At 33.1% G+C, this 25,349-nt stretch overlaps 3 protein-coding genes across 10 annotated transcripts; 2 read left to right on the top strand and 1 right to left on the bottom strand.

Moving 5' to 3' along the window:
• Positions 1-5,743: 5,743 nt before the first annotated feature.
• LOC106772413 lies at positions 5,744-9,155 on the top strand. 4 transcript variants are annotated; one of them, XM_022785841.1, is made up of 3 exons: positions 5,744-7,609; positions 8,484-8,663; positions 8,809-9,155. In XM_022785841.1, exons 1-2 carry the CDS (start codon positions 6,058-6,060, stop codon positions 8,561-8,563), a joined length of 1,632 nt encoding a protein of 543 aa, XP_022641562.1. In that variant the 5' UTR covers positions 5,744-6,057; the 3' UTR covers positions 8,564-8,663; positions 8,809-9,155. The 4 variants fall into 4 exon arrangements, with proteins under 4 accessions (XP_022641562.1, XP_022641561.1, XP_022641563.1 ...); XM_022785840.1 differs by having other exon boundaries at positions 8,472-8,663; XM_022785842.1 differs by lacking the exon at positions 8,809-9,155 and having other exon boundaries at positions 5,745-7,655; positions 8,484-8,623.
• A 481-nt stretch (positions 9,156-9,636) lies between these two features.
• On the top strand, positions 9,637-12,902 carry LOC106771886 (probable plastid-lipid-associated protein 12, chloroplastic). Of its 2 annotated transcripts, XM_014657908.2 has the most exons (11): positions 9,637-9,999; positions 10,088-10,141; positions 10,264-10,338; positions 10,965-11,084; positions 11,291-11,482; positions 11,630-11,713; positions 11,807-11,899; positions 11,994-12,047; positions 12,142-12,221; positions 12,389-12,496; positions 12,662-12,902. In XM_014657908.2, exons 1-11 carry the CDS (start codon positions 9,637-9,639, stop codon positions 12,741-12,743), a joined length of 1,305 nt encoding a protein of 434 aa, XP_014513394.2. In that variant the 3' UTR covers positions 12,744-12,902. The 2 variants fall into 2 exon arrangements, with proteins under 2 accessions (XP_014513394.2, XP_014513395.1); XM_014657909.2 differs by lacking the exon at positions 10,965-11,084 and having other exon boundaries at positions 9,638-9,999.
• A 102-nt stretch (positions 12,903-13,004) lies between these two features.
• Positions 13,005-22,254, bottom strand: LOC106771885 (TBC1 domain family member 8B). 4 transcript variants are annotated; one of them, XM_014657906.2, is made up of 19 exons: positions 22,121-22,254; positions 21,845-21,999; positions 21,359-21,428; positions 20,506-21,153; positions 20,227-20,412; positions 20,015-20,128; positions 18,834-18,892; positions 18,543-18,609; positions 18,387-18,438; positions 18,190-18,282; positions 17,975-18,058; positions 17,456-17,856; positions 16,773-16,834; positions 16,227-16,296; positions 14,698-14,778; positions 14,521-14,622; positions 13,819-13,943; positions 13,447-13,564; positions 13,005-13,354 (listed from the first exon to the last, which is right to left on the bottom strand). In XM_014657906.2, exons 2-19 carry the CDS (start codon positions 21,892-21,894, stop codon positions 13,196-13,198), a joined length of 2,541 nt encoding a protein of 846 aa, XP_014513392.1. In that variant the 5' UTR covers positions 21,895-21,999; positions 22,121-22,254; the 3' UTR covers positions 13,005-13,195. The 4 variants fall into 4 exon arrangements, with proteins under 4 accessions (XP_014513392.1, XP_014513389.1, XP_014513390.1 ...); XM_014657903.2 differs by having other exon boundaries at positions 22,072-22,253; XM_014657904.2 differs by having other exon boundaries at positions 22,080-22,253.
• Positions 22,255-25,349: the final 3,095 nt, after the last annotated feature.

The raw sequence follows: 25,349 nt of genomic DNA, 5'->3' as shown, positions 1-25,349 counted from the left end.
CTTATACCCCTGTAGAGTAAGCGAGATGGTACATTTCGTCAAGCCAAGTCGTAGACTGGGTCCCTTTGTTTCATTTTGGACTTTGGTTCAACCAAAATGCACAACTCTCCGCCCAAATTTACGGTTATGCCATCAGCTGCACGTTCAAATTTTAAACTCCAACGGTAATTTTTTATTATTTACATATAAATCAAACAAAATTTTTAATTATTATTCAAATTCACAATGAGCCTCTGTTTCTTTTTATTGTTTAAATCATGAAATTCTCGCAGTCTTGAGATGATTATTTCATAAATTAATTTAATATTTTAATTTTAAGTTTTATAATACTTTTTAAATTTAATAAATAACAGTTTTAAATAATTAAATTTTTCAAATATTATTTTAATTTTTTCAACTGTTTATATTTAAAAAATACATCTCAGATCAAGTTTAGTAGTATACTATTCAAATATCATTTACTCAAATCTATTATCTTTATATTAAATCAAATTATCTCGATAATTTTTCACTTTCTAAGTATTAATTGACTTGAGCACTGAGACGTTATTTTTATTATTCCTTTTGTTCTCTACTTTGACCCAAGAAATATTAATATTTTCTTTTAATTTCACTAGTCAAACTCGAGATAGAAATTATGTCCTTCCTAATAAAAAAGTTATGATTTGTTTATTAAGATGTGAGTTTGTTTTGTACTTAATAAACAAGAATAGATACATTAAAGGGAGTTTAACTCTTTCTATTGATTATTAACAATAGGATAAGATTTAAATTTATATTAATAGGTAAATTCTATCTTTTCTTTTAAATAAGTGGCTGCTTTAAAAGACTTATTTTAAGTTTAAGTAAAATCTCTATGTTTAGATGCAAGTACTGTAAAGGTGTGAAATGTATAAAGGTAAATACTATAAAAATTAGATGCAAGTATGATGTAGTTCTAGATAGAAAACAAGTAAATAAATTAATGTAAATCTAAATTATTAAAAGTTCAGAAGAAAAAGTCGTTTTGCTTATATAAGAAAGATAAATTGATACAAAGTTTAATAGAATATAGAAGATTCAGGAATTTAAGACATAAAGTATAAAGCTGTAAAAGTAGTAAAATTTGTACAGAACTGCAAAGCAGAAAAACAAGCTGGAACCTAAAGTTGATAGAAAGAAAAAAAAAAAAGTACAAGAGATAATGTAGAGAATATTCTAACAAATGTAAATTAAATAAATAAATAAATAAATACGCAACTAAATGGGAAGGATTTTAATATTTCTACCAAAGTGTTTTTGAAGCATTTAACATAATTTTAAAGGATAAAGGATCCTTAACAAAAATAACTTTTAAGTCAAAGGTGAAAATTAGAACTTAAAAAACAAGTATAATGGAATTAATTTTGTTATCATATTCTATCATGCTTTTTTCTCAGTTAAGGCTGTAATTTTGTGTTGTTTGTTAACTAAATTTCAATACTTTTTTTTTTTCAAAATAAGTTTAATCCTGTGGGTATTTAAATTAGAGAAAATAACAGGGGAAATGTTATCTGAATAAAACATTTAAAAGGAATATTTATTAATATGAGCAATTTTAGGATTTTTTTTCTTAATTGACCTTATTGGTATTACGTGTTGTCGAATTGAGACACACATGTTATTCTAAATAGTTTATTTTAGGCTTAACATCTCAAATGGGCTGATTTGTCAATTAATCTCATTTTTGGTCCTCTAGTTTGCAACTGTCTCAATTTAGTCACAATTTTTGAAAATTTGAACACATTGTATCACATCCGTTAAGTGATAACAGACGACGTTAAGTTTTGATGAGTTGTAATTTTAGTTTTTACCACGTGTGATAGTAAATAAAATTGAATGTTTTTTGTGGTTTATCTACGTGGACCACGAAGCCATAGGGCATCCCCTCTCGTCCTTACACTGCTGCTATCTCATTTTATCAACAGGGCGCTGCATCCCCAGTTCAAATTGGTTGATTCCGATGGGCTGATTGCGTTCCAAATTTTGAACTCTTAAATTAATTTCATCTATTTCTACAGCTTCTTATGAGGGTGTATATGACGGATTCCAATTGAGTATCGCTCCTGCAAGCAGTCTTGTTTAACCACAGTTACAAAATCATCAAAAGACCTTCTTCAATTAAAGGGCTTCAGGACTCTCTCGTTCAGCATTCAAGATGGTGGCGCTAGTGCTTATTTGCAGGATGTTTGGGCCAACCTCATCGCCTCCATTATCGGCAAACATGGAAAACCCTCACCGGAAGGAGAATCATCCGCAAGGGCTCACCAACCCACTTCTCGGTGACGAGTGCATCTCCACCGTCATCACCAGACCGAATGGCGTCTCCGGCGAGTTCGTCTCCTTCTTCTCCATCATCATACAATCTTGCTAACAAAAAGCCCCAAATTTGAGGGCACTAATCGCAGAAGAAAATCAGTTCATCCACACAGAAATCCCCACAGTTGACAAACAGCCTAGACCCTAAATCGCAAAATCAAGAGGAGGAGAAGATTAAAGCCTCTGTCCTTACGCCGCGAAGCCAGCCACCAACGCCTTCAACACCCATGTGGAATCCTTCATCTTTGCGGATCAGATCCAGTGCGGAGACAACCCTCAAATTGGGACCGGCCGTCAGCCTTCGTGGCGCCGCTATCATTAGAACACCGTAAGTTCGCACAAAGCTACAGAAAAGAGAAACCCCAAAATCCCCAACGAAACCCTGTATGCAACCCCAAATAGGAAACCCTGATTTCTAAGAAACTAAAAGATTCAAGAAAACTCTCAAGGTCGGTGCTAACATTCCATTTTATTTCACATTGACACATGGTAAAAACTAAAATTACAACTCATCAACACTTAACGTCGTCTGCTACCACTTAACGGATGTGATACAATGTGTTCAAATTTTCAAAATTTGTGACTAAATTGAGATAGTTGCAAACTAGAGACCAAAATGAGATTAATTGACAAATCAGAGGACTATTTGAAGTATTAAGCCTTTATTTTATATATAATTCATATTTCATTATAGTTTTAGCTTTTTTAAATTTTAAATAAGTTTTTTATATGAATGTTTTATTATGGTGTGTACTTTTTGCTGTCGAAATATAATTAGGAAGAAGAATTATAAATATATTTAAGATGTAAAAAATTATAATAATTTTATATTAGAAATTGAATGTATGACTATTAATGATTATTTAAATTAAATTCATCACTTAATCTTATTTAAAATAATCGTCCATAATTTATTTCAACTTAATTTATACCAATTATTTTTTTTTTCATTTCATTTTAAAATATTTTTGTGAAATGATAATACAGCAATTATTCAATCATAACATTTTTTTTTAATCTATCAAATTCATCACATTACTTTGCAACTCTCGTTTTCATTTCATTCAATTTTCATCGTCTCTTCCTTGATCTAAACTCACATTCACCTTATTTTTCTTTTAAATCATGCAATTTCATTATCCAAAAACTTGAAAAACAAATACAAGCTTGAAAATCAATATTAAAAAAACATTAAATGTAAATTGGTGTTTATTAGATGAAGTTTTTTTTTTTTAAATGTTACTTTGAATAAAACCAATTAATACACAAAATAAGAATACCAACACTTTGACAAGATTTCAAATCTAAAATAAGAATCCACTTCTTCTTTTTTTATTCTAACAAAATTTTATTAAATTATAAATTTATTATTTTATAAATAATCATTTTAGTTTATAAAATAGTTAAATCTAAAGCATAGATCATTTAAAAGATAAAAATAAAAATACGATAATTATAGTTTAAATAATGATTACTTAAAATGGTAAAATTGAAAAAAAAAATGTATATATCAAAACAGAAATTATTTTTATATATACCAGTTAAAACACACACGTTACCTTTTTACACTCTTCTATCAAAATTATTAGTTTAGAAAGACTACTGGAAGCACGCAACACGACAACAATACGACAATAGTATACACTTACCCATAAGATAGAGAATGTGTTTTTCATTCCACTTTCTAAATACAGTCCTTTTTATGCTAATTCCAACCCTTTATTTCTAACTCATCTTTAAGGTCAAGCTAATTTTTTCCAAACATTTACACTAATTACACCACCTCCTTAAACCCATTTATCATGATATATAACAATTATTTAATTTATAATACATATATAAATTAAATTAACACATAAAAATCCCAATCATTTCATAATCGTATATTTTCAGATATAAAAAATACTTAACTCCCTATTTTTCTATATAATTTTACTCCTATCAAATATATCTCATAGTCATAGTTTTAGTCTGACTTAATTTAATCGTTAGCTATATTTTATTTTCTTGTGATTGCCTTTTTAATATTTTAAAATAATTTATCAGACGATTAAAAATGGTTTTATGCCATGATGTAAATTGTGTAGTGTAATATTAAATAGGATATATATTAAAGTATTATTTATTTATGGTGATTTTTATTTAAATAAACTGCACCGAGTAATTCTTTTGTATGAATTTTATATCTAAAGATTTGAGAGACCAGTTTTATTTTCCAATAAATGTGTTTCCACATGAATGAATTCATGACTAAAAATCTTACAAATATAAAATTGGGATGGAGATAATAGGTAATTTTATATTTTTATGAACATAAAATTAATAATAATAGCTATTAAATCGGATTGTTTTTTTTAATATTGTTATATATATATATATAGTTATTATTTTTAACACACCTTTATCATTATTTACTTTTTAGAAATTGAATTCAATTTTACTGGATTTGGATTTGGATAATACTGCTATAAATACTTTTTTCTTTTATCTAAATATAATTGCATAATAAGAAAATAAATTTTGACACAACTAATTTTTCCTATAAAAACACTTGCACTGGATCAATATAGATTTGCATTGGACTAGTTCAATAATAAAAAAAAAATACACGAATACAAAAACAAATTTCTACTACTTTTAATCTTATCTGACGACACTGTTTCAAAAATATTTGTTAATTAATTGATCTTCTATTTCTATATCATTTTTAACGGAAAATATTTTATAAGGTTTTTTTAAATACGATAAATAACATTAAATAGTATTAACTAACTTTAGTGATCAACCTAAAAAATAATGATTTTTTTCTTAATTTATTTTAGAGGAAATTATACTTAAGAATTTTACAAACAAATAACGAAAAACGATAAGATATTTATTCTAATTTACCTTAATCATTAAATGGTGGCTGAAAATTAACTGACTGGTTCATTTCAGTTATCAGGCATCTAATTTGATCTTCTTATTAATATTTGGTATTGATACGGTATTTCAATTTTTATGATATTAAATATTTCTAAACATCAATAAATAAATTATTTTAGCGCTTAAAAGCCTTAACGAAACACATTTATAGTTAATTTTAGGCATTTTTTGAAATTTGAATTTAGTAACAACTAACAGTACAATAAATATGTAACTAATTAATAGTTTTACATAATTAATGTTGTAAAATTAAATATTACAGTAAGTACACATAATGCATGAGGATGAAAATGACATAAAAGGGCAAGGTTGAAATTCCCTTAGTAGTCGTACCTTGAAACGGGAAATCAAGAATCGACCTTTTCGGAGACGAGTGACACGTGTTCATCACGAATATATAATCTAAACCGTTCACTACTGGAATCAACATCCAGCCGTCGAAACGTTCCTGTCCTACTATATAATATTCATCGGTTGGAACAAATACCTCACAGAAGCAAAATTTTCTGCGATAATAGAAGAATTTTCGAGAAAAAGAAAATCAAGAACTCGGAATCAGGGTTTTCTTTCAGATTCGTGAAAATCTCGAAAGAGGAATACGATTTCAGCCTTAGGTCGATTCCCTTAAAGATCAAACCCTAATATTCTCCTTTTCGAATTTGAGATAAAAGGAATTTAGGGTTTCGGTCTCTCCTTTTCCGCTGTCTGTTTTCGCGATCGGCGATTGTATTTTTGTTCCTGACCGTTACGTTTGTAATTTCGACGTTAAGCCTAGGGTTTCGTACTTTCGTTGCGATGAACGACCAATCGCAGATGATGATGAATTTGAACCAGATGAGCCAGCCTCAGATGATGAATCAGGTGCAGATAATAGGTCAGTCGCAGCCTCAGATGCACTCGCACAATCAAGGAATGAATCAACAAGCGCAGTCTCAGATGAAGACATCACAGATTATGATGAACCAGTCTCAGCCTCCGATGATGAATCGCGGGTACAAGGTTTGGTCTCAGCAACCTCCTCTGGACCCTAGCATGAAGTTCCAGAACCCTATGAAACCGAATTACCGGAGTAACTGGAAGGGGAAGAAGGTCACTGACAAACGCAAGGACCCTAGGAGAATGGAAAAACCCAATCCCAGTGGAATCCCGACTCTTAGTGTTCCGAACACCGGTGTCGTCGGTTACCAGCCCCCAACGCTGAACGAGTTGCAATCGCAAAATCGCTTAAAAGCGCGTAAGTTCTATCCTAAGAAGAAGTTTAATAATAGGTTTGCTCCCTACGCCCCTAGGAATACTACCTCTTTTATCATTCGAGCAAAGAAGTCCGGTGGCATAGCATCTCTTGTTTCACCTTGCCCTGTGACCCCCGCAGTGCTTCCCACGCCTATATTGTCTCCCTCGAGGGAGGTGTTGGGTGATATGGCGAAGGAGGAGTGGGGTGTTGATGGATATGGGTCAATGAAGGGTCTGATTAGACTTCGATCACCGGGGAATGAGGCTGATGTTCATGATTACGAGGATGATGATGACGGTGGCTCGAGTGAGAGTGATGTGGAGGAGCATGTGGAGGTGGAGAGGAGGCTGGATCACGATTTGAGTCGGTTTGAGATGATATACCCTAATTACGGAGTGGATTACAATAATGTGTTAGAGAATAGGGTTGATGATCAGGATTCCCATATAGCTCAGTTGGAGGAGGAGAACTTGACGTTGAAGGAGCGTCTTTTCCTGATGGAGAGAGAGTTGGGCGACCTGCGAAGGAGGTTGATGTATCTTGAGAGGCAGAACCAGGCTGTGGAAGATGTCAATGAGGAAGTGGTGGAAAATGGGTCTGATAATGAGAGTGAGGGTGGATCTGATGTTCCGGTTATGGGAATTGAGAACAATGTGGTGATGGTCGACTCAGTGATGGACAGTGTAAGAGATGGAAGTATTGAGGCCAATGCTAAGTTGAACAATGATGGAGTATCAGAGGCTGAAGGTGTAGATAATGTTTTTATGGAAGGGTCTGTTTCAAACGAGGCTATTGCGGAGAAGGATGGGGTCAGAGGTAATGAATTGGGGAATGACTGTGTGTTTGATGATGCGAAGGAAAAGGACGAGCTGCAGGATGAAGGAGTGACACAACAGTGTTCGTCTGATAAAATTTTGGCAAAAGAAAATAACGTAATGGATAACAAAGAAAGTGGTGATTTTGAAATGCAGGACAGAAATGATGAATCAAAAAGTCAAGGAGCAACGGATGAAAATACAAACGACTTAGTCTTAAATGAGAAGGATGAAAGCAAGAGTCCAGTAGTTGGAACAAGTTCAGAGACTGCCAGAGATGATGACTTACCTGTCTCATGTTAGCATGACTTGTTCATCTAAATGCTTTTGAGGGGAAGGCTAGAGTAAAATGAACTCTACAACTTTTTAATGCATAAATGTTGGAATTTGTAGATCGTAGTTTAGCAGTTTGCTTTTATTTTGTCGTTATTTTTTTATAATTTGTATGGTTTGGTAAAATGAAAGACTGGGAGGACTACTGGTTTTGTTCTTCGTTGTCATATCTCGTGGACATTAATGAGGAGCATAAGGACTAGAACCTGAGTTTCCTTCTCTTTCCTTTTCCTTTCAGAGTAGGGTAGGTTTTTCGTAAAATAGTAAGAGAGATCCTTAAGTTTGCAGGTTTATTTAATGTACACGAGGGATTAAAGTATATTCCAAAGCGTTCTTATAAGCATGTAAAGAACCTGTGAATTTTGTAGGAGAACTAATGATTAGTGTGTACTGATTCTATTTTTAGTTAATTTCATGCAATTGATTTTGTGTATTTTGTTGGTTTTTCCGTTTCCTCTTTCTTAGGTGGATTAGTTTATCCCACTTTCTTTTGATGAATTTCTTCTTTTTTTTTCATCAAAAATATTTTATCACGGTGAACTTCATCGGACAATGCTGAATAGAATCAATCCGTTTAACGAGGGAAGTTTTTCATAATGGAATGTTTATAGCCTTCTGTTACAACACATTGTCGTGTAATTATAAAATAAGTATGAGATTTTGGATAGATTCTTGTAATCCCTAAGTTTCTGTTACACATGTGAGTGATTGCTTTAGCATAAGTATGTGGCAAATGTGAGAACTACTTTATCGAGTCTGGTGTGAAACTAGGTGGTAATGCACTTAAATTTTTTGGTGGCTTTGGACTTGAGTTTGATAGAAAGCAGTATTTCTGCCAGATTTTACTACGACGGGAGTTTCGCATTTTGGTGTTCGAATTGCTACTGCGCTGGACTTTCCCAAGGAATTGGATGGCTGATGATTGATGATGATGAAGGGGTTTAGTATTATAAGGGTTCAGATGGAAAAAGGAATCAGGGGTTCTACTTCAAAAGCGAAAATGGAAGTTTTTTTTGCCGGTAATTTCTCTTAATAAATCTGTTTTTCCTATTCTCCTTGAACTTCATGTTCTTAATTCTCAATTAAATACAATGACCAGCTGTTTACTCAATCATTTTTGTCGTTTATATATATAAATTTAACCACTGTTTCTTGTGTTTACAGGTAAATAGTGTTTGCTGCAAGGCCATACAAGACAAAAGGTGGAAAATAGGTGTATGTGGCTAACTTTGTAGTTACATGGCAGTAAGAGTTAAAGCCATCTCTTCCTAGTTATGAATTGGATAAACGTAACAGCTGTCTGCAGATTCCGATCCACCAGTTGGACTTTTCATGTCACGTGTCCAGGAGATGCTTGTACGGCGAAGGACTTGATTTCGTGTGTTTTGGTTTGACCTCTGCAAATTTTCCAAATATTTGTTAACGCGATCCAAGACTCAATTATGTTGAATCCATGGTTGACCTGCCTTTTCATGCTGTTGTTAATGTTGATGTTGTTTTTCTACTCTTTACCCTGCACGCTAGTAGTGTTTCTTTTAAGCGTTCTTTAAGCCCTGTCGCATTCGATTCCGTCTCCGTGTTTAAAGCGTTGACTAATTTTTTGGTTTGCTGCTTGATTAAGAATGGTGTTTTACTGTAGTTTCAGATGATAAAACATTGTTTTTTTTTTTTTTTTGCTACGCTGTTTTCATTCAATTTTGGTTGTGAAATAAAAGGGTCGAGTAGCCCAAGAAAGAATAAACATAGTTCATATATGGAACGAAATAAATATTTTATTTGAAAACGATTTTTAAAAGACGATTTATTTAATCATTCATATATAATCCCTTTGATCAACATCAAACGTAAACGAGTTACTATATTATATACGTAGATTATAACATTTAACATTTTAAGATTAAATAAATTAGTCGTAAATATTTTTTGTAGTTGGAATATCCATAGAGATAATGTGTAATAAAAATGAATGGCTTTGTAAGAAACATGAAGTGGATGTATGGATGGTGGAAGTGGTGCAGCGAAGCGATATTTTATCTATATCTTCCTTGCTGGTTTGCCACGTATGCAAGTTGCTCTTGGCGCCAAGCTATTGGGCACGTAACAGAAAAAGGGGAAGCTCGATCTTGCTCTCTTATGAATACAGCAACTTTAATAATGGCTCTAAATGTCGTAAATCTAGGGTTTCATCCATCTTCTCCTTCATCTTTTGTTTCTCCGAAGCCATTGAAGGATCGCTTCGTGCTCGGGTGTTCTCGTGTTGAACAGATATCGTTTACTGAATCTGAGAATTCACTTATTGAAGCGCTTCTTGGCATCCAGGGACGCGGACGTTCTTCTTCTCCTCAGCAGCTCAATGTCGCACTCTCTTCAACCTCTCTTCAATTCCTTTCGCAATTCACAATTCACCATTCATTTTTTCTTTCTTTTTCTTTTTCGCTATCAGGCTGTTGACCGTGCTGTTCAAGTCCTTGAACGTTTGGGAGGTGTACCCGATCCGGTTCGTCTTCTTCACTTCAGTACTTTTCTCCTCATCGTTATTTTTTCTTTCTATAAATATCTGTAAACAATCTCTCCGTTATCGTATATTTCTCCGTCGATCCATGAAATTAAATTATGCAGACAAACTCCAGTTTGATCGAGGGTCGCTGGCAGCTAATTTTCACCACAAGACCGGGAACAGCATCGCCGATTCAGGTTCTGACACGCCTTTGCTTCTTGGATATCGCAATAAGGGTTTATTGGCGTCGACTTATGTTTTCATTATCGCCTAATGCTTTTATTATGGTAACTTGGGTTTTTGAACAAAAAAAATACACAAGTCGAGGCCTCGTAACTGTCTGCCATTTCAGCCAATTGTTGGCTCACTCAGCCTTTTTCTAAAGTGAATCTATTGTTGATTGTGTGATTTAGATCGTACTAAAAAAAATTCAAGTCTTTTGGTGTCTCATTTAAAACTATTATACTATTATTATTATGATGACAGACAACAACAATTTGAGTATTTTTCACCGTTTCATCGTTTAAACATTATGTTATTATTTTGAAAGACAAACCTTATGTAAAGCTTCCTCCTCACCTTGGAATACATGGATTTATCTTTGATTCTTAGAACGACCATGTCATTAGGTAATTATCCAACACTCTTCATAGATATTGATAGACATTTTGTTAAATCCCTAACGGGAAGGCAGCATGTAACTGAAATTCACTTCGTCTTGATAATAGCTACCACCAGTAAAAGTGTGACATGACCTGTTCAAGATATACTCTGTAAATTGCTTGATGATGTGTCTCAATGTGGTATTCTATATTGCTTTCAGAGAACCTTCGTAGGGGTTGACTTTTTTAGTGTATTTCAAGAGGTTTATCTTCGAACAAATGATCCACGCGTATCCAATATTGTGTCGTTTTCTGATGCTATCGGTGAGCTCAAAGTGGAGGTAATACGAAATAACTTAAAGTGAAGTTACAAATTTAATACACATTTCTGAGTAAATTTTTATAACAAATTTAATACACATTTTTACACCCATTGAGGCGCTTTAGCTTAAGAGGCTTTGCCTATAGTTCATATTAGTAAATTAATCGTTCTAAAGAGGGCCTTAGTTGTTTTAGTTCTTGTTTTTATGTCTTTCAATTTACATAGGCGGCAGCTTCAATTGAAGATGGAAAAAGAATCCTTTTTAGGTTTGACAGAGCTGCTTTTTCTTTTAAATTTCTTCCGTTTAAAGTTCCGTATCCAGTTCCATTTAAGCTACTTGGAGATGAAGCAAAAGGTTGGTTAGACACCACATATTTGTCGAATTCGGGAAACCTTCGTATCTCGAGAGGAAATAAGGTGATTAGGCATTTTCAGTGTAAACATCGTTCTAGAAGTCTTTTAATTCCGTTCCTTGAGTAAAGTGCTTAATTGTCAATAACATGGAAGTATTTCTATATTTGTTTTATATTTCTGAGAATTATTAGCAACATATCTTTAGTGCAGGGAACAACATTTGTGTTACAGAAGCAAACTGAACCAAGGCAAAAGTTGTTGACAGCTGTTTCCTCAGGGAAGGGTGTTAAAGAGGTCAGAAAGCTGATTTAGTTGTTTATATAGTTTTTATAAACACAACTGGGATATTTCAATTGTAAATGGTTTTGACATTCTCAGTTCCAACAGGCAATAGACGAACTTATTTCCTTAAAGCAGAACAGTGGTCAAGAAGAACCAGAACTAGAAGAGGGTGAGTGGCAGATGATGTGGAATTCACAGGTAATTTTTTTGTCAATACTGATTGAAGCTCATTAAAATATGTACATTTTTGTTGCAAAGTGCCTTTTCCTATTAAACAATTTACTATCTGCAGACTGTAACAGATAGTTGGATAGAGAATGCAGTCAATGGGCTGATGGGTAAGCAGGTATCAGATTCATCTTGAACCTTTACGTTACCTCTGTTCTCCACATATGCTTTCTCACATATTCAGATTGCATATATAATGATGGGCCTTGCAGATTATCAGGAAGGATGGAAGAATAAAGGTCCTGGTTGATATCTTGCTTGGGCTTAAGTTTTCCATGACTGGAAATTTCGTGTAAGTTTCTATTTTTCATGTGAGAGGATTCTAAAAACAAAGAAAATTGGAAGGTATGTAGAGTAATAGTGGAGACCCTTCGGATTCAAGAATTGGGAGAACAAAAATAATATTAGAACTAGGGAATGTTTAATGAATGCTTAAATATTGTTCCCTGAACTTGACAGAAAAACTGGCTCCAGACTGTATGACGTTACAATGGATGATGCAGCAATAATTGGTGGTCCATTCGGATATCCCCTAGAAGTGAAAAACAAGTTTATATTGGAGCTTCTGTAAGATGACATATTCTTTGTTAGTGCATCTAGTATGTATTTTTAAACCAAAAAGCTCCCTTAAGTTTTCGAAAATTGATTTATAAAGTAGCTTTTAAAAACTAAAAACTGAGTAGATTTGGCTTATTCTCTTCTATCCCTTAATAGTTGAGTATTCCTTTGCAGATACAGTGACGAAAAGCTGAGAGTTAGCCGGGGATACAATGATATTATTTTCGTACATGNTCGTACGGATGCATTAAGATGAACTAACATGTTATTGTCTACAAGGATAAAAGTACAAGAGGTTTTGTAAGTGAAGACTAATCAATTGTGTATTAAAATGTTATTGGCATCGTAAACCAAATACAAATAAGGACTTCATGTTTACACACTTCAATTAAATGTTCATAGAAAAAATTAATTATATAATCTTCTTTGATACAAAAATAGGCCCATCAGTCGTCTATCCGAACATACAATATACTCTATGGAAAAACCGTGGAATCCAAGGTCCAACACACGCACGCACACAAGAAAGTTTCTATTATAGATAATCCCGTTCACTTTGCAATTACTATTATTCTATGATGACATCATAAAGAACAAACAATTAATGAATATGAAATTATATGTTCAACCTAAACAAAAATTACAGACAAGGAAGAAGGAACTAACTTCTTGCTCGTCAAACCGTTTTGAGAATGACATACAGAAAATTTAGGCAATCACTTCACTCCTACTCTCATCCTGTACTTTAATGCCTTCTTGTTGGTAGATCGTATTTTTTTCCTCAACGCTGGGCTTTCCCTCAGCTGGCTCTTCTAAGTTATTAGAGGGTTTTCCCTCAGTTGGTTCTTCTACGTTAGAGGGTTTTCCCTGTTGCAGACAACAAATTCAGGTTATCAACTGCAAAATAGTGATCCTACGTATAAAACATTGTGTCTTCCACAATGGTTGATGAAGCCAACCTTATTTCGATCACGCCATCCAAGTCCAAATGGACGAGAAAGCAAACTTATCCTCCTAGCAGGGATTTCCGCTGTAGGCTCTTGACTGTTTCTTGATACTGGGGATTCAGACTGTGATCTATAAATCAACATGACATCAAATCAAGTTCGTCATACAGTGTATAAGTAATATCAAACATTTATTTCTCTTTCCAACATTTACTGCACCGTTTGACATTTCCTCAAATAGGAAAGAAAGCTGCTTTATTTTGGAGGGTGGGGAAACAAAACTTTGAAATAAAAATAATAAATAGAAAACAACGTTGAAACAAAAAAAAAAAAAAAAATACTGTAGGAAAAGAGATATTTCAAAAACTTAAAAATTAAATATACCGTGGAGATTGCAGCACTTTAACTTGGCCGTGCTGGTACTGCAGTGTAGCCTCTAGCATAGATTCTGCCATAACTGCTCTCTTCTCCATTTCAGTAAGGGCGGCAGTTGCTTCTTCATACTTTTCCTGCCAGTATAATATGTATCACCGTGAGATGTTGCGGTACCAAAATTCACCACTTGCTAGTCAAAATATAATATAGCAGTATATGAAAGCATTAGTCTTGACATAGATGATCATAATAGAATTTTACAAATATCAGTGTCTTCAGAACAGGCCCTATACAAGGAAATGGTGCTGAATCAAAGAATGCTAAAAAGTGCAGTGCAATCACCAGCACCACCTCCCCCACAGCAAAAAAAAAAAAAAGAAATAAAATACTGAAATAAACATGATCAACTATATCCAGCATATTTGACTAAAAGTGTAACAACCAATTTCTTCCAACTGGAGGCAGTCAAGTATAGCCATGCCAGAATAATTAATATATATCAGAGATTCTGTTATCGTAAAGCCACTATGATACGATGATGTCCAAATCAGAAACAGCTTACTGAAAAAAAAAAGATTATGCTTTTTTAATATTATATATATATATATATATATATATATATATATATATATATAGAGAGAGAGAGAGAGAGAGAGAGAGAGAGATTGTATTACTGGACAGATACAATATGAAACAGGGAAAAGGGTTAACCTGAAGGACTTGGGCAGCATATCTTTGTGCGGCTGCATCTTGCTCAGCAAATCTACGTGCATCCTCAGTCACCTTCTGCTCTTGCTCCACTCGCATCAACACCTATAGGCAGCAAACTCTCAGTCACAGAAAGAGACAGGATATTTTATCTCGAATATAGACAGACAAAAGTTATACCTGAAGCATAGCAGTTTCTTGTTCTTGTTTATCGGAAAGTGCCTGCCGAAGTTGAGCAACATCTTCTTCTAGTTGCTCTACCTGAAGAAAATATAAATTTACGTGCTTTAAATTCTCAATAACAAATTACATCTCAACCTAGAGGACATCTAATCTATACTTATCAGATGCTTAAAATTCGCAAATTAGAATCACATAATCCCCTTTCACTCAATTCTATATTGTTAAATATATTGTGTTTTATGTTAATTATGAAAACTTAGACTTTTGATATTGTTTTATATCGGTAGATATTGTTTCTAACCATATCTTCTATTTATCATATTTATGCTTGGTTGCCATATATACTTTATCATTTTTCACTATAAATATAAGAGAGATTAGTCTTATACCTAGTTTTACTATATTGAATGTGGTATCTAGAGTCTAAAGCTTTTGATAGTTAATATTTGAATTTTGAATTCATCGAGAAAGGATTCTCTTGTTTCTCATCAAAGATTGAAATTTTTGTATCGAATCTTCGTTGACTTATTAATAAGTTAGATTGTGACATCATCATCTTTGTATTATTTTTGCATTCTTCTAATGATTTTCTTTATTTATATTACAGGAGGAATTAAATTCAAAAACGAGCACACTCTTTCTTGGACAAGATCATATCATCTGGACAATGATATGTGCTCTTTCTTGTACAAGATCATATCATCTGGACAATGATCAATTGCACTGAAGTCACCCCTTTCTCCTCTTTCAGGATATTTATTTCCTCATGCATCTCTACATCCCTTACCTATTAAAGTTTTTGAGTCTACATCTTTTATTCATAATTTTAGTCCTAGCCTTGATAAGTTATTCCTAAATCACACAAATGTGTTTTTTTAGGATTTATTCGATCACAAAAAGGATATAAGTGTTTTTTTCCTTCTCTTAATTGCTATTTCATTTCTGCAAATGTCACTTTCAACAAGTCTTCTTTTTACTTTAAGGGTCCTTCTTTTGATTTGTCTCCTTCTACTACAGTTAATATTCCTGTGCAAACTGACAATAGTGAAATCCACAATACCTAAGAAAAATCAGTTTGCCTTTGGCCTGGAAAAGTCCAGGCTGCAAGAGCAAATTTCAGGATGTGCAAATCTCTTCCTGAGCAACTTCTAATTGTTAAATGGGAGAGGAAAGCCTCTTCTGCAATGGGTAGAACTCAGAACAACTTTAGAGGAAAGGATAGAAAGGAAATACTCTCTACAGCTTTGATATCAATAAACAATAAGATACTACCACCTCATTACCCATTAGTTTAGTACTATTTAATTAAATGGTTGCATGAACCAAGGAACCGGTATTGTGTTTTATCATGCTGTGAAGAAAGTCTATATGTAGATCTCGCTCAGAAAATTCACCTATTAGCCTTAAGATGTGATTGCATAATACAATTTCCAAGAACTTCATAATAAAATGTTGCCTTGTAGAGTAACTTTGGCAATAACAGCGTGATGAGAAAGCAAAAAATCCCATGTGCAGTCATGACTTACCTTCGCACTCAGTTCCCGCCTATTGTCCTGCTTGACCATTTCCATTAATGCTGTTTCCAGCTCCTCTGCCCTGATAAAAAGGATGAACTTTCAAGGGTTAAATGCTATATGCGTAAAATCCATTAACATTATTAATCACTATGTCCATGCCTAATAGAGCCTTAAAATGAATTTTCCCAAACAACAAACTATAATGGAGAGATTTATTTCATCTCTGCATTAATTCACATGTGCAGATACATGATATGAAATATGAAATAAAAATAGAAGAGTTTACTATAACCCTTATAATGAGATAATGTAAATTCCAAAATTTAGAGATTGATTTTAAATAAATTAAAAATGTCTGAAACTGAAATTATAAATTTAAACTTCGCTCACAGCACATCAAATCAACAGTTGTAATAACATAGACTGAAGTACTAATTTTATAATTATATATCATAGTCAATACTTTATGGGACTGGGTATAAGATTTAGAGTAGGCTAGTTAGGGAAAAAATAAAAACAGCTGTAAGACTGCAAGAAAACTCAGATTTCAAGTACCTAAGAATGGATGATCTTTTCTCCTCTAGCAGTCGACAAAGTTCAACCTTCAACCAGACAACCTGCATGGAGTTCACAACGTGAGAATAATGCTATGCTGTAATTAATTAGCTCCTCACCTTTTTGATTGGGGTAGATGAGCATTCACTGAAAATAAAGGTTTCAACCTACTTTTATTTTACAGAAAAAGAGGGAGGAGAGGGGAATGGAGAAATTCATACAGCAAGTCTCACAATCACACTGTCCTAGTTTTGCAGGATGTTAATCCCTTTACTGTTTTCCTAAAATTAAATTTTTCAAAATGAGTTGTGTGATAATAAATAAGCGGTGTTGTAAAGTAAAACAAAACCCACAACCATATCTAAACATGTAGCATTAACAATGTTATACCAAACCCTGTGCAACTCTGATAAGAGATGTATAGACATTGAACTAGACACCATTTAGGACAACCAAAGTTATCCTCAATAACCTGTTAACCGCACTGAATTTTAAGGGGTCATTTAAGATAAATGCAGTCATTAATGGGTACGCAAAAGTAATATTATCACTTTATCAAACTTTGATTTTTTAACTTCAGTATTGGTAATTTGAGAACCATATATATATAGCAGTAAATGCACCATTAACCGTATCACAGTCTAATACAAAGTGAGAAGGGTAAAAGGGAATACAAAAATGACCTGCTCTTGAAGATCTGGAACAGAATCTATCTCACCCTCTCCAGTCAGACTAATTAGAATTTCATCTGCATTAGTGGAACCAGATTCTGTACGAGATAAGCTGTCAAGCACTTGCATATCAGTCGATTGTTCGGTTTTAGAGTCATGTTTATAACCAAATAGCTTTGAAGCCAGTCCCTGGGAATCCCTCCAAGCTTTAAGCCCTTTTGATCTTTCTTCAATGGAAGCTATTACAGCAGGCCGATGTTTATTCCTCAGTTGCTGCAACCGAGTTTCGTTTATATTTTGGTAACCCATGCAAGCGGTCAATACAAGCTGACTGCTGTCAAATGTGGAGCCAGCCAATGACTGAAGTAAAGTAACTGCATCTCCAGCATCCTTTGTTGTTACCAAGGCAGGACCTACAAGACACGATAAATTTAAGATCTGCTAATATATGTATGGCTTAAGCACTGCTAGTTTACTTTTTCCAATAATACTCTATATAGTCTGAAACAACAAACATTTTTCAGCCAGTACCATATAGCTCCATTAAAGCAACTGCAGTTCTAAAGAGCATGACTCGGTTTCCTTCAAAAAGAAGCACATCCCACACTCGAAGAACTGAAGTCCAAATAATAACAATAGATGAGAAGGAAGGTCAAACAAATGCATGGAAATGCTCATTTGACAATGACAACGTTGTCAAATAAGACTAAGCTACACTACTCAATAGATAGAACATTAAACCTGACCACTTTCCCAAGGAAGCATGTTCACAAAAATGGACAGGAACCAAGGACCGGTAACCCATGCCACCTGCACTCCCAGATAATCTAGATGATTGGCTGCGAATTAGGTACACAAGAAAATATCAATTAAGAAAGGAAACACTGAAAAACAAAACTCACTTGGTGAGTTCAAAGACAATGAAATAAGATAGTATACAGACCCAATTTGGGAAACCTCTCCCTCACCAACTCCTCAAAAACAAGTTGATCCACCTGATAAAATGATAATATATTTTAAGGAATATATGTTAATGTTTAATAACAGCTATATACATTATTTAATTTAATCAAGAGTATATAAAGTAAAGAAATAATACTTGAGATTCTATCATTTCCTCTGAATAATAGCCATCAAAATAATCATCTAAAATGCCCATTAAGGTCCTGAGGAAAACCACAATCATTGGTTAAACATAAATCTATTCAATTTGCGTATGAATAGTGGCTAAAGATGCTTTGCAACCAAAAAGCAATCGGTCAGGCATTCCTTGAAGGCAGTGCTCACCAAACATTCAACAGTTATAACAATGACGCTCTATTCATAATTTACTTTGAAAAGTTTACCATTTACAATTGAAATCTACTCATGCAGTCATTTAGGGACATACCAAAAGGCATTTTCTTCAGGCATCAAAAGTAGCAATAAGCCAGCAAAAAAGTTCATGGCCTGCAATATAAATTATTTCAACAAGCTAAATCAGTGGGCTATACATGTCATGAGAATACACGAAATGTACATGTGAGTGTGCATATAGTAACTGATGAGCATAAACTATTTAAGTATCTATGTGACAGGACAGCTCACTATTATTAATGAATCATGCACATCACTTCACTGATACATGTGAAAGTTGCCTGCAAGGCATTGGGACAATTTACAACTGTAGTCAGGCATGCCACCTCTAAACAGCTATTGCCAGAGGTTACGCACAAAATAGTTCCCAATTCTTCAAATAAATTTACAATTTCAATAAAAGGTTTCAGTAAGAGAATATACACATGTATTAACCAGTCCTGCTGTGTTTTGTACATATGTCAAGAACAAAAGGTCTTTCTTTCTCAATAGACATTGTGTTTTGGATATTATTATCAAGTAGTACGTGAGAGATGTACTTTTTCCAACTGTGTAATATCTAGTTTGTTCTTTTTCAGATGGTAGTTACAGATTCAGTTATTAGTTACAAATGAACAGCATTCCTTTGTAGTTAGTAACAATGAATAGCTTTTGTACTTTCTCTCAAAGTAATAAATCATTCTTATAGTTGATTCAATACTGTACCCAGTTACACAGATTATCTTCAATTCATATTATCAAGTACAAGCCTTGAGAAACACGTTGGTTGAAAGTAAAAAACTACACAAAGACCAACAGTACATTTTGTGGAAGTGAAAGCGTGAAAGGTTGAAAGTCAAAAACGACACAAAGACCAACGGTACATCAGATAGTAGTGCAGGATAAATCAGTGGCAAATTTGGCTTTGCAAGACTTCGAAATTTTCTTAAAGTTGCCACTGGAATCCTTGACTCATCATTTAAAAGTGATGAAATTCAAGCAGGCAATTTGTATTTTTTTTTAAATGGTGTAAATAAGGTAACCTAGATGCCTGTTGTTGTTGATTCATTGGACCGTGGTATCTCATTAACTTACAAGTTACTTGAATCAATTATCTATGTCTTGTCAGCCGTACATATGTTTAATATAAACACTCGTTATATTGACTGGAAGGGAAAACAGATTTTATAACAAAAAAGGGGGAGAAATAGTATAACTATTTAAAGAAGCAAGGACCTGGCAGTAACCAACTGAGGGGTTATGTCGAGCATATGCTGTAAGTAATCGTCTCAAAGCGTTTCTACCATCCTCATCCAGAGCAGGGTGACCAGGAAATGTTCGAGGCAGATCCTGCACACACAAGAAATAATCATAGACTTCTAACAAGAAACTTATACTTAATGTCACGGTATTTAGAACAGCGAGGTCGAAATATCAAATGCAAATACCTTCTCAATCTGCCCTTTCCACTTTTCTGGCATACGTACAAAATCTCCACCTGTTTTCCCATTACTGTCAATTGACTGCAAGCTTTGCTGATCAGTTTTAATTTCAGAATCACTCTCCGAGGCTAGCAGATCCTGATAATACTTCTCCACCCTCCTTGCTTTTACACCAACAAAAGCTTGCCAAAGCTGAAATGCAATAACAAACAAGAGGGTATGATAACAAACCAAAAATAAGATAAGCCTTGCAAGAAACGCAAATCTCAAATATATAATGAATACCTCTCCCCGCAAGGCCATTGGTACCCCCCCACGAACCAGAACTTCCAACTCTTCTCTCCAAGGAAACGAAGCCTCTGGCGGTGCAGCATCAGCAGTAATACCATTTGCAGAGGCATTTGTGCCATCAGCAAGAGGCATATCTGGACTAGGATCAGACCTCTCAACATCATAGTACTCCTCCTCAGAGTCTTCCTCTAATAGTCCTTTTGGTGATTTAACATCATCAGAATGCAATGGTGACTTTTCAGTTTCAATAATCTTGTCATCTTTTAACATGTATTTCTTGATCCTTTCATCTTTTACTGACCCGGCTTTCTTCTTTACTCGAACACTCATCATATCCTCGATAGTTCGTAGAGTTGATCTTATCTCAGTCCACAACTGGACTCTGTGAACTTTTGCCTCCTCAGTCGCTGCCACCTCCTTTGGACTATCATTTTCAGCTGCATTCTCAGAATCATCCGGTATCCGGTTGCTTGCTTCATGAACACCCTTCTCCGAGCTAGGATCAGCTTCTGGCTCTGCAACTTCATCACCCAAAACTTTCTCACCATCCCCAACAACTAATCTGTCTGTGGCCAATTTAGTAGACTCTGTCTGTCTTTCAAGAAACAAGCTCCACCGATCTGACCTTTCCTCTTCTTCCTCCTGAAATTGGGGTAAAAAAGTGTTACACTTGGAACAACATCAAGGTAGCAAGAATTCCCACCCACAGGTAGCGCACAACTGACATCTAAATACTTTTTAGTTGGATTCTTCAGTTTTACTGGAAGAAAAATTTACTTCACAACATTCTCCTAATCCTTCCTTAAAACGCTTAAACTGGAATCATAAATCCAAAGCATAACAAGACCTTGTATATGTTAGCATATTCACGGTATCTTTGCAGGTGCTGAGGCCGCACAGTAAACCCATAGGCATCCCTGTTCACACCAAACACGCGTTAATTTTCAAAAACAAACATACAATAAGTACGACTCTAACGACAAATTTAAGCAAAAAACAACCCGAAGTTAACACGACGACACATTTCCGCACACAACACACTTCCATACCAGTCCGCATTGATTACCTCAAACGATTATCACTATTCACTACTCACTACTAACTAACAAACGAAGAAAGAAGAAAAACAAGACGCAACAGGCGTCAACTCAAACTCAAAGGACCAAGATCGATTTTCACAATCCACTAATTCGATTAAAAAAAAGAAAAAAAAAACACTAATTCAACGGTAAGTCGCGTGGTGGTCCAAGCCAATTTAGAAAGCAAATGAAAGAGTGAAATGAAGCGTTAATTGACGGATCTAACATAAAACGAGAATGAAGGAGGAAAATACCTCTTGTGTTCGAAGGTTATGAGAGGGTTTACGATTTTGTTAGGCTTCATCTGCAGATTGGATCGGCGAAGGTGAGAACAAGACTCCTTCGCCTCGAATTCGAGCAAGCGAATGCGTATTTGTGCAGTTAGTTTGTTCAAGCTAGTATCAGTAAGCTACAAAATACAAGCAGAGTAGAAAATAAGAGAGAGAAACAATTGAGATATAGAGAGAGAGAGAGAGAGCACATGCACACTCAGCGAGAAGAGAGCGAAAATGGCGTCACGTTATAATTACATGTGCTGCGTGATACACTCACGCAGCGCTCCAAAAGCTAAAAAGGTTCGGTGTGGTATCCTTCAGTTCGCTTCCTCACATTTTCACTTTTCTTTCCTCATCCATCAACAATCAAACTGCTGTTCCAGTTTTTTGACCAGCTTCTAATTCTTCCTAATCAACTTCACCTTTCTAATAATAATAATAATAATAATAATAATAATAATAATAATAATAATAATTCATTTAATATACTCATTAACCTAAAATGTGGTGCGGTTCGGGTGGACCGCCTGCCATAATTTCAACACCGACACCAAACCATATAATATAACATTTGCGATATATTTTTCTTTTCAAGAATACGATTGGGTTGTGGAATCGCCAACAAAAATTTTTAAAGCCGTCCTCGTAATGGAGATATTTTTTATATTATAAAATAGGATAATAATATTTGATAATTTTTTTTACAATATTTTAATACGTTATTAATTCATATTACTGTCTATAATTATTATTATTAACTGTAAAATAATTTTGGATCAATTATCAAATGAGACGTGATTTGTCCAGGCTTTAATTTTTCATCAATGGACTGTTTGTAACGTGTGGTGTGAAGATAGAAATTGTATTTATATGACAAGTTTATAAAATACGTTAAAATATCGATTCCTTAATCCCTCGTCTTTTGAGGTTATTGAATGCCGAGAATACGATTTCCAAATCCTCGTCCCTTGAGGCTGTTGAATACCGAAAGATTTAACTAACATCGTTACAATAAAGCATAAAAAGACAGCCTAATAAATAGTATAACACCGTTATAAAGTGTTAAAATTTGAGAAAACTATTTCGTAAACCGTTTCACAATTTACAAACCAGTTTGTTTTTTTTTTTTTAATTAAAATGCATATAACTATGAGACATCTTTTAACAACATGGTTTAAAAAATAAGTAATATTAATATAAATATAGCATCGTGTTAGCAAAAATAGTATTCGTTAAGTTGAGAATTTTTTAAAAGGAATTGACGAGTTACATTTCCTAAGAATATACGTGCATTAAAGTAAGTTTAATCGATTTAATTTATATACCAAAACTCGTTTTGTTTTTAAATCTTTCCGAGCATGGTTTCTTTTTCCTTCATTTGAGATGTTCAAGAATATTTTCTTGAATGCAAAATCGTCAAAAATCTTTTCAAACTAAATTAAACTAATTAATGCAATGCCACGTAAGAAATCATTAAAATTTCAAATCAAATCAAATTATCAAGTATTCAGTAATTTATTGTACTACTGAAAATTTTTAGAGAATAAAATTTTGGCTAGAAAACCACTCCAAATTAGAAGAAACCCTGTTTTTAGTATTGCGATAACGTTGTTTTGGATATTATATAATTGGGTTAAATATGTGTTTAATTTCTATACTATGAGGCGATTTTGGTTTTAGTCCATTTTCAAACTATGGTAGAATTTAGTCCTCAAACTTTAGAAAACTCTGGTTTTAGTTCTTTTTATCAAATTTTTTTAACTTTATTTTTTGTTTCAAATACGTTTCTCAGTTAACATTGAAGTAAAAATGTGTCAAACAGTGTAAACAATTCAAATGCTATAATAACACGTGCTTGAAACAACAAATAAAGTTAAAAAAATTGGTAAAAAGGACTAAAACCAGAGTTTTCTAAACTTAAATGACTAAATTGTACCATAATTTGACAATGGACTAAAACCAAAATCGTTTCAAAATATAAGAATTAAAAACATATTTAATCCTATATAATTTTATTCAGATCATAAATTAGAAGTACTTATGAAGATGATATAGTATGAATTTACTCTTTTTTATTAGTAAAATTACTTTTAAGAATTATATATATTTTTATAAAGATGTTTAAATGTATTCAAATATGTTAACTAATCAAGATCCCGAGCTAAGTTAGGTTGGATTTAGAAGAATAATTTTTTTTTTTCTAAATGAGTCATATTAAATTTTGTTCACTTGTAAGTAAAACAAGTTTGAGTCCATTAGAAGTAGATTAATTTATAATTTACCAACAATAATAATTTATTAAATTTTAATTATATTTTTATCATAATTGTTTACTGTTTTTAAGTTAATATTTTAAATAAGTCTGGTACTCAATCTATTCTTTTGCTCAAATATTTATATAGGCATTATAGTTTTTAATTAATATCTCTATAACGAGCTTAGTAAAATAAATGAATATTTTGATCATGTATAATTATAATATTATACATATATAATTTAAGTTAGTCAACATATTCATCAATTTTTAATACTGGATAACAAAACTTTTAACTTACACAGAATTATGTTATTGAATTGAACCACGTTTAACTATCCATGATGACTTAATATGAGTTGGACTCATATTGATATCCTTACCTTTATATAAAAATTCAAATATCTAAGCTAATTTTAATTATAAGAAAACTCAAATTCAATTATAGAAAGCCTTACATCATACATTTAATCAAATAAATAAGTTTATTTCAATTATAGTCATCGCATATATATTTTCTAACTAACAAACTATATATATATATATATATATATATATATATATATATATATATATATATAATGTAATTAATTTTGGCGTAAAATGTTTGTGTTTGTCCTAAGTACTTTTAATTTTTGAATTTTGAGTAAATTTGTAATAAAGGAAATATTAATTTTGAAATTATGTTTAAGGAAAGAAATGTTTAATATATAAAACCACATAATGTTTAACAAGCAAACGAACTTTTCCAGTCATCTTCCCATTGTTTTAGTTTTTTTTTTTTAAAATAAAACAGTCAAACTTGCGTGTTCTAATGAACTTGTAAAAGATAATTTTGAATTTACTGTTCTATGATACTTCTTTCTTCTGTTAAAAAAACTCATTTCTAATATTGTTTTTGTCTAATATTTATATTTAGGTTTAATAGTCAATTTATTCCCCACTTTGGTTGAAAAATCTCAATTTAGTCCCTCTTATAAAAGTGTTTTACATTGGTCCTAACTTTTAAAATAGTGGGTTAGATTGGTCCCTTTCGTTAAATATAAGTTAACGAAATTAATGATGATGATGTGACACAGCTTAAAGCTGATATGTTAGATTAGTCCCTGGTTAGCTTTAAGTTGTGTCACATCATCATCTATTAATTTCGTTAACTTATATTTAAGAGAAGAGATCAATCTGACCCACTATTTTAAAAGTGAGGACTAATTTAAAACACTTTTATAAGAA

Source organism: Vigna radiata, chromosome 8, assembly GCF_000741045.1.
Source record: "Vigna radiata var. radiata cultivar VC1973A chromosome 8, Vradiata_ver6, whole genome shotgun sequence".
In the NCBI taxonomy this organism is placed as follows: domain Eukaryota; kingdom Viridiplantae; phylum Streptophyta; class Magnoliopsida; order Fabales; family Fabaceae; genus Vigna; species Vigna radiata.
The sequence above is the reverse complement of the archived record's forward strand: the minus strand, read 5'-3'. Positions and strand labels throughout refer to the sequence as shown.